Source organism: Salvia splendens, chromosome 18, assembly GCF_004379255.2.
Source record: "Salvia splendens isolate huo1 chromosome 18, SspV2, whole genome shotgun sequence".
Taxonomy (NCBI): Eukaryota; Viridiplantae; Streptophyta; class Magnoliopsida; order Lamiales; family Lamiaceae; genus Salvia; species Salvia splendens.
Window position 1 is genome coordinate 4261408 of NC_056049.1, and position 8071 is coordinate 4269478.

Sequence of the window (8071 nt, forward strand, 5' to 3'; positions counted from 1 at the left end):
AAATGAAACAAAATTAAGTATAACATAATTTCATTAAGAATTATAGGAGAGATTTAACATGAAGCATCCCTGATTTGGAGTACTAATAAATTTTGTCTACTAACAAAAGCATAATGTAATACTATGCCATTGGCTTTGAAGCTATTTTCTCATGTAGGAAACCTATTTTCTCATAACAATGGAAGCTGAGCTTGACTTGCAAAACCTCAAAAAAGCTCTACCAAAACTGGGACTTATTTATGCCTCAGATTAACAAGACTTGAATATGGACAAAGTGATCGATACATGAGGGCGGATATATCATACTTTGCCTAAGATCATCACACACAAATGTTTCAAGAACTTGTGACAGCAGATGAGTTGTATAAGAGGCAATCTCGATTCTCAACTAGTTGGAGAATCAGAATAGTCTACTGTGTTGCATTTGGTTTCCATGTTTGTGCCTGGTGCCCCCAGAGCAGCTAGCAGGCCTCCCGACGAAAGCCTTGCATGCCTTGGATGATTGGGAACACTCAGAACTTTTCGACAGCTTTGTCCCACATGTGTCCGGAGATGGTCCACCATCAGCAGGGGAACCATATAGATCAAATTCCTACAAAAAAACATCATGTTATCCGTGTTTTGGAGTATTTTTCAAGGGAAGTACTAGTTATGAAGCTAGTTAAACAGACCTTGGACTTTGTCTTGGAATAAGGTGTGAGGCAGGGATTCAAATCATTCAGGAACATGTCATCTGGACTCCCCGGGGTCGTGTAATCCCCGGAGCTATATTCCTGATCGAACTATTCAAAATAGTAAATAAGGTAAGCTAGAAAGATCTCATACATCAACAAATAATATATGTGACATTTATGAAAGTCCCTTTTAGTTTAGCTGATGTAGTTGTTTACCGGAAAATTCGATGCGTGTTCTTGATCATACGATGGTGTCCTTGGGGAATTGAAATCGTCATCACAGAACCCTCTTCCGGAATATTTGTCTGCCTTAACCTGTGACCAAAGAGACACGAGATTGATCCACAATTGATCGGGATGATTAGCAACGATGGCCTATACCAGGCTACCAGAATTAATCCATAGCAACTTTGTTTGCAAGTCTTGATAAACCAAAATACAGTGTTGCTATATAGATCAAAGAGTTTGATTTGTACCTCTGCGAGATCTTGAGCGAGAGATTGCAGCTTTCCGGTGAGAGAAGTAACTTGCCTTTGAAGATTTGGTATGAGTTGCTTAGCATGTTTCAGCTCCAATCCCTGCTTCTCCAAAAAGTCATGAACTTGCGAATTCATGGCGTCTGGGAATAGAACATCACTTTTAAGAGACTTTATCTCTTCCCTTTGGTTCAAGCACAAATCTTTTAGTTTTTCAACCTAAAAAGTTGCATAATGATTAGTAACATTCAAGAATAGCCTCATCTTAGAGCATATACGCCATTAACTGATAAACACTACTCAAAAGACGAAAAGGAGTAGATGGGTCAGATGTGAAATTTGCCAAATTCTTATTGCAATGATGGGAAAAAAGTTTAGGCCAAGATGAAAACAATGTCACCAAACCAGCCAAGCAACAGAGAGCTACTAACATTCCGAGTCCCCGATTGCCCATCTTCACAGAAATGCTAGTCCAAAATCTCATCTTTTCAAGGAAAGTAAGAAATTTATTATATTAACTACTGCATTTCTCATATAGCTTTGTATCAACATATTCAACTCACAGTGCAACACACACTTCAACTCTCCAATTACTCATCTTCACAAAAGGGGTCATCTAAAAATCTCATCTTTCCTAGAAAACAAGAAATGTTAGTCACTTTGAACCACTGTTTAAAAATGTTTGAACAGACAATGCCACAAACCATCAAAACAAGATTAGAATCCACTCCAACCATTGGTACTTACATCCAATCAAGACAATCTGTTAATCCTCTTTTCTATCAGTGCAGTGAAAAATCATCATGATCCCCAATTTCATCAATTTGATCCAACCAACAACAGCTAAATGGATTAAAAATAAACAATAAAAAACAACTAATCACCTCAGTGTTTTTCTCCTCCAGCAAAAACTTGAGTTCAGCAATCAGCTCCTCCTGCTCCTTATTCAAACTCAAAAGCTCCCTCTCACTCCTCAACACCATCGCCAGCGTCCTCGTATTACTCCTCACCTCCGTAAGTGCCTTCTTCGAGCCCTCGTCCCCCCTCTTCCCCGACCCCGCCTTAAACAGCTTCTTATGAAGTCCTCCCAATCCCACGGTCTTCTTCCCACCCTTCTTCAAATCCTCCGCCAAAAGATCATTCGCAATCACAAATCCCTTCGGAACCTTATCCAATTTGTTAACCTTCTTCGTCTCCACCAGTTTCTTAACCATCAAGCTGAAATTAACGTGGTTGGCATCAGTTTTCTTGCCCACGACGGCGCGTGAGTTGGCGCCGCCGCGCGTGGAGGGGGAGGAGAATTCAGCGGAGGAGGAGGGGTCGGATTTTACTGAACTGCTCAGGCTGTTGGTGTTGGAGTTGTTGTAGCGAGTTGCGGGCTTAATTGAAGAAGCCATTAATGAATGTTGGGATTGAATTTAGGGGAATTGGGATTTGGGAGTGATTAAAGGTTTGATTTGGGGGGAATTTATAAGGATGGAGTGAGGATTTATTTGTAGGAAGAGAATAAGATCCGAGCGTTGGATTTTTGTTTGAGGAAGAACGGTCGCTGTCTGAATTCAAAATTTTGAAATTGCGAGGCGGTTTTGTGAAGACGAAAATGACCTGCTTAAAAGCGGCTTTCCATATTTAACGCTTTTCCAATCTCACCTTTTCCCAATTAGATATCCTTAATTATACTCCCTCCATTCATCATTATAGTATGTCCTATTTAATGTTTAATTAATTTTTTAATGTTAAATTAATGCACATAACATTATGTAGTAATTTGTATTAATTTTTTTACACCATCTTTGACACAATAATAGCTTAAACTGAAGTTTATATTCATCAAAATTTAAAGAGAATTAAATAATAAAAAATACATTACAGTTTTTTCCTAAAGAGAATTATAATTTGAATAAGATAATTACGTGATTTAAATAAAGACATTTTTGAAGCCGGTTGGTGGAAAAGATATTATCTTTTCTAAAAGATTAAGTTATTAATTTGTAATAGTGGCTACTAAGCATTTTATTTTATGGATATTGATTTATAAAATTATAAACTTGGTCAAGTATTTTTCACGAACTTTAAAATTAGTCTAAAATATCACAAACTATACATTCTAATTAGTTTGATTTGGGAACTATAGAATTTTCCACTAACTTTTAAAATTGATCTAAAATATCATAAACTATATATTCTATATATTCTAATTAGTTTAATTTGCTAACTCTGCTAATTAATCAATATATTGTAGTATTAAAAACATCATTGTGTTGACATTTTTAATACTCATAATGTAATTGATTAGTTAGGAAATTAATCTAGTTAGTACTATTTGATTACATCTTTGTTCCCAGCTCAATCAAAATAAGATATTTTTGTCAAAAACTTATTCTTCATGGGCAATATGAAACATTTATGATATTTTGAATTATTTTCTAAGTTCATGACAAGTAGGATAAAAAAACACGTTGATTTAGTAGTGTCAACTGTCAAGAAAGATAAATGCCATGTACATTAGTGGATATGGTGATTTACCCATCGAGGGAAATAATAAACAAAATGTAAAGTTTATTAATATTTTAAATCAATTTTAAAGTTTGTGAAAAATATTAAAATTTGATCAAAATTAATTATGATTTTAAGAACAATATCTCATTGTTTTAAATGTTAATTTTTTTCATTTGTCAAACCTCCCAAATTTTGCAATTGATTGTAAACATGGTTTAAGAATTAAGAATATTAGTATATTGGACAATAAAATCAGGAATGAACGAAAGCGATTACTAGAATAGCATGACTGTCTATTATGACGAAATAAGGAATTTGTTCATGTATGAATTTAATTTAAAGTATTAATTTCGTTCTCATACTAATTTCAAATAATAATGAATTTGTTCATACATGAATTCCATATTTTTATAATGAATTTGGTAGTTTTTTATAGAAATGTGAAATGAATAAATAAAATTGAAAGACGAGAGTGATGTATGGTTTTATGATTTTTTTTCACTACTTTATTCAAAAGTCTTGTATTTTCTTAGTTGGATTAGAATATATCCGATTGCATTATGTCTATAAAATATGGATCATTGTCACTATCACCAGTTAGATGAAACTTTATCAAATTCTTGTTGGGGGCAATTCACTATATGGTAGTATTAATTTGAATGGATTGAAAAAGATTAATAATTTTAATGGATGCCATATAAGATAATATTGTATAAGGATAGTGATTGATGATACAACTTCCTTGCTTATTTTTTTTAGGTAAATAGTCGATTTTATCCAATCATTTTAAATATATATCTGAAAATATCTCATGGATGATTACTGTTACTATAATTCAGTGTCTTTCATTTTTTAGAAGTTGTCATGCAAAATAATTTCTGACAATCAAAATCAATTTCACAGCCTAAATTACACATTAATTGAGTAATTAATTTGTAATTTTAGATAATCAATGTATTCGTTACTATTTCTAAACACCTTTTGGTTTAAACAAAAAAAGTTATACAAACAATGGCCTAATTAAGAACCCTGAATTCCCCTGAATCCAACTAATCTGGCCGGATTTCCCACCGCCGTCGCCCCGCCGGAACTTCCTTCAAAACCACAGCTCCGGCGCCTATCCTCGCATTTTTTCCGATCACAATATTCCCTAGAATTTTCGCCCCAGCACCAATCATAACTCCATCTCCGATCTTCGGATGCCGCCGTCCCCCCCAACGTCACACCGTGCAATATCGTGACGCCGTCTCCGACCACCGCCGTCTCTCCGATCACAACTCCGATAGCGTGATCCATCACGATTACGCCCCCAATCGCCGCTCCGGGATGTATATCCACCGCGAACACCTCCGAAACCCTACTCTGAATCAGCAGCGCCGCCGCGGCCCCGCCGTCGATCCAGAGCTTGTGCGCCAGCCTGTGCGCCTGGCACGCCAGAACCCCTTGAAATTGAGGAGGCAGTGCGCGTAGCCGAGGCAGGCGGGGTCGCGCTCGAGCACCGCCGCGAGATCGGATCTGACGGCAACTCGGATCGCGGCGGTGGAGAGGTAGGGAGTGGAGAGCTTGAGAGCGAGGTGGTTGGAGAGCGCGCTCTCGAGCGTGGAGTGAGAGATGATTGCGGAATGGTAGAGATTTGATAGCAAGGGTTCGTGTTTCATATCGGATTCTGCTTCGTGTCTAATTTGACACCATATTTCGTCTTGATCAGAGCTGATTTTGGAGCAATTTTTGGTGAACGGGGATGATGGATTGCAGCATTTGATCAGTTTGCATAGAGAAGAGGGGGGATTTGATGTGCATGTTGCTGCCATTGTTTAAATTTGATTTAGGGTTGAAGAAAGAGGAGATTGCTTTTGAATTTTTGATTTTGGATTTTGGATTGGGGGAGTGAGTTGTTTAAGGAAGAGAGGGAAAAGATGCTATGAATGAAGGTCAAAAAAATTTCAACAATAGAGTGCTGACATATTAATCGGAGGTTGTTTCTTGAGGATCACATATACACATTCACTTGAGTCGTCGGACCAACGTAATTTTTTACATATTCGTGTCTTTTCTTAACTTTTCTTTTCGACACGCACATATTTTGACATTAGTTTAGAAGTTTGTTTGTTCGATCGATTCTCAAACTCTATAAAGTTTGCTTATAACGACTTGACTCCTAGATAAAGCTTTCTAGAGAGTCACCCATCTCATAATTGCTCCAAGCTAAGCAACACTTAACCTTGGAGTTCTTAGTAAATGGATGTCAAGAAAGAAGATGCATTTTGTTAGTATGAGTAACACCTATCAAATCTATTAAGCTCTCCCCGAATATGCAGTCCCATACCTGCATATCCTTAGAATCCTTCTTGTTTGGGTGTGTATTTCGATTCATTCATGTCCACATAATCTCTTTAAAATTTATTTAGCAATTGTTTCTTCGCATCTTCCAATTTTTAGTGGCAATAAAATTACGTTTTAGGTGTATTTTGTTTTTGTACTCTTCACTCCTTCCTATATTTTGTTACGTCCTCATTTTTAATGGAGTAGTTGACTAAAATAAGAGTACAAAAGAATGGATGGGATCTGGCCGCACTGTGCGACCGGATGCAGACCGTCTAAAATGCTTAACTGTATATGAAGTTGATTTCACTAAACTATTAAAATAGAATTTGGTCGAATGTGATGATATTATGTTTGTATAATATGGTTTACGGAGTAGTATAAATTGTTTTGTCATATTCTTAGCCAGATAATATTATAAAATTTGGGTTTGAAGTCATCTTAAAATCATTTTAGGCTATCCTTAAAATCGACTTAAAAATAAACTGATAATGACTTATATATGACCTCCGTATACTTGGTTTTACGTTTTTATATTAAAATTGAGTTTTGCATAGATCAATACCTTATAATCAGTGGCGGACGCAGGTGGAGGAGGTGAGGGGCTTAAGCCCCTCCCAAACCATTTTTAAAAAATAAATTTCTATTGCAATTTTTTTAAAAAAAAATTCGAACCTATAGTCAGCTCTCGCCAAGTTAATAGCTTTGATGTCTAAATTATTAGAGGTTTAATGGAAAGGAGGGGCTGAAAATTAAAATTACAAATAAAAACTTTCCAACAATGGAGTTGAGAAGAGGAACATGATGAATAGTAAGAGCCATTAAACTTAAATGAATAAAATAATAAAAGCAGAAAAAGTACAACCCTATTCCCTATTTAAACGGCACTAACTTACAAATAACTTAAATGAATAAAATAATAAAAGTAGAAAAAGTACTGCCCTATTCCCTATTTGACGGCAGGTGTTAGGTTTCATGGCAGATATATTAATTAAAAAATTAAAAGGATTTGTCTTTATCTAGCCATACCTCATTCACAGTTTACCAAACGGCGGAAAAAAATGAAACTTCTCCCACAAATTCCAAAAGAGAATTATTTGTCTTCTTTACAACTTTAATTGGTAAAGTAAGGTCAGTTTTTCCTTTTCTTTTGTCATAGTTTACACAATCACAATGTGTTAGATACTTTAGATTCATAACTTTTATTTACATAGTATTTTGTGATTTATTGAACTAATTTGCTAAATTGCTAATACAGAAGATGGAACGTTACTTTAAAAAAAATGCAAAGTGGTGGTTCTTCATCTTCTTCAAGTGCTAGAATTGTTGAATCGATAGAAATCAATCTGCAATAGAAAACATGTAGAATTCAGTTGTCGCCGCTTTAACAAACTGTATTATTCTTTTTGTCAAACTTGTTTTGGATTAATTTTATGTATTAGATATTTATTTATTTTTAGAATTTTTATTATTGTTTTTTTATAATATATATATATATATATATATATATATATATATATATATATATAAATATATATATATATATAGGGATGTATTCATTTCCTTTTCCTATATTTCCCCTTTTTTCCTTCTTAATATCAGCCATTAGATTAGAGAAATGGACGGTCAAGATCAACATTGGGTAATTAATCCCGTGTTGCATTATTTGTCCTATTTTGTGCATTATGAGGGTACAATAGTAATCTAATAATGGCTGGAAACCGCTACGAATAATGCACCACATGGTCACGAGTAATGCATATAATTGACTATATAATGCACAATATGTGAACTGCAATGCATACGAATAAGATGTACCATGTTATGATGTTTGGACACACGTTTCTTGTTTCCCCTAAGGGTTTAATAAGCTTAGGGGCTAGGGTATAGTACGTATACACGTATGTAATCTTCACATGGTAACGAGTAATGGATATAATTGACTATATAATGCACAATTTGTGAACTGCAATGCATACGAACAAGATGTGTTGTGTTATGATGTTTGACACACGTTTCTTGTTTCCCCTAAGGGTTTAATAAGCTTAGGGGCTAGGGTATAGTACGTACGCATTAATAACAAATTATAAAACGATACGA

The 8071-nt window shown here is 35.2% G+C and overlaps 1 protein-coding gene and 1 pseudogene across 2 annotated transcripts; both read right to left on the reverse strand.

The window, feature by feature from the left end:
- Positions 1-13: 13 nt before the first annotated feature.
- On the reverse strand, positions 14-2708 carry LOC121775985. 2 transcript variants are annotated; one of them, XM_042173103.1, is made up of 5 exons: positions 2035-2708; positions 1151-1369; positions 891-989; positions 672-773; positions 14-592 (listed from the first exon to the last, which is right to left on the reverse strand). In XM_042173103.1, the coding sequence occupies exons 1-5, from the start codon at positions 2545-2547 to the stop codon at positions 401-403; spliced, it is 1125 nt and encodes a 374-aa protein (XP_042029037.1). In that variant the 5' UTR covers positions 2548-2708; the 3' UTR covers positions 14-400. The 2 variants fall into 2 exon arrangements, with proteins under 2 accessions (XP_042029037.1, XP_042029036.1); XM_042173102.1 differs by having other exon boundaries at positions 672-782; positions 2035-2706.
- Positions 2709-4569: 1861 nt separating this feature from the next.
- LOC121776148 lies at positions 4570-6077 on the reverse strand (annotated as a pseudogene).
- Positions 6078-8071: the final 1994 nt, after the last annotated feature.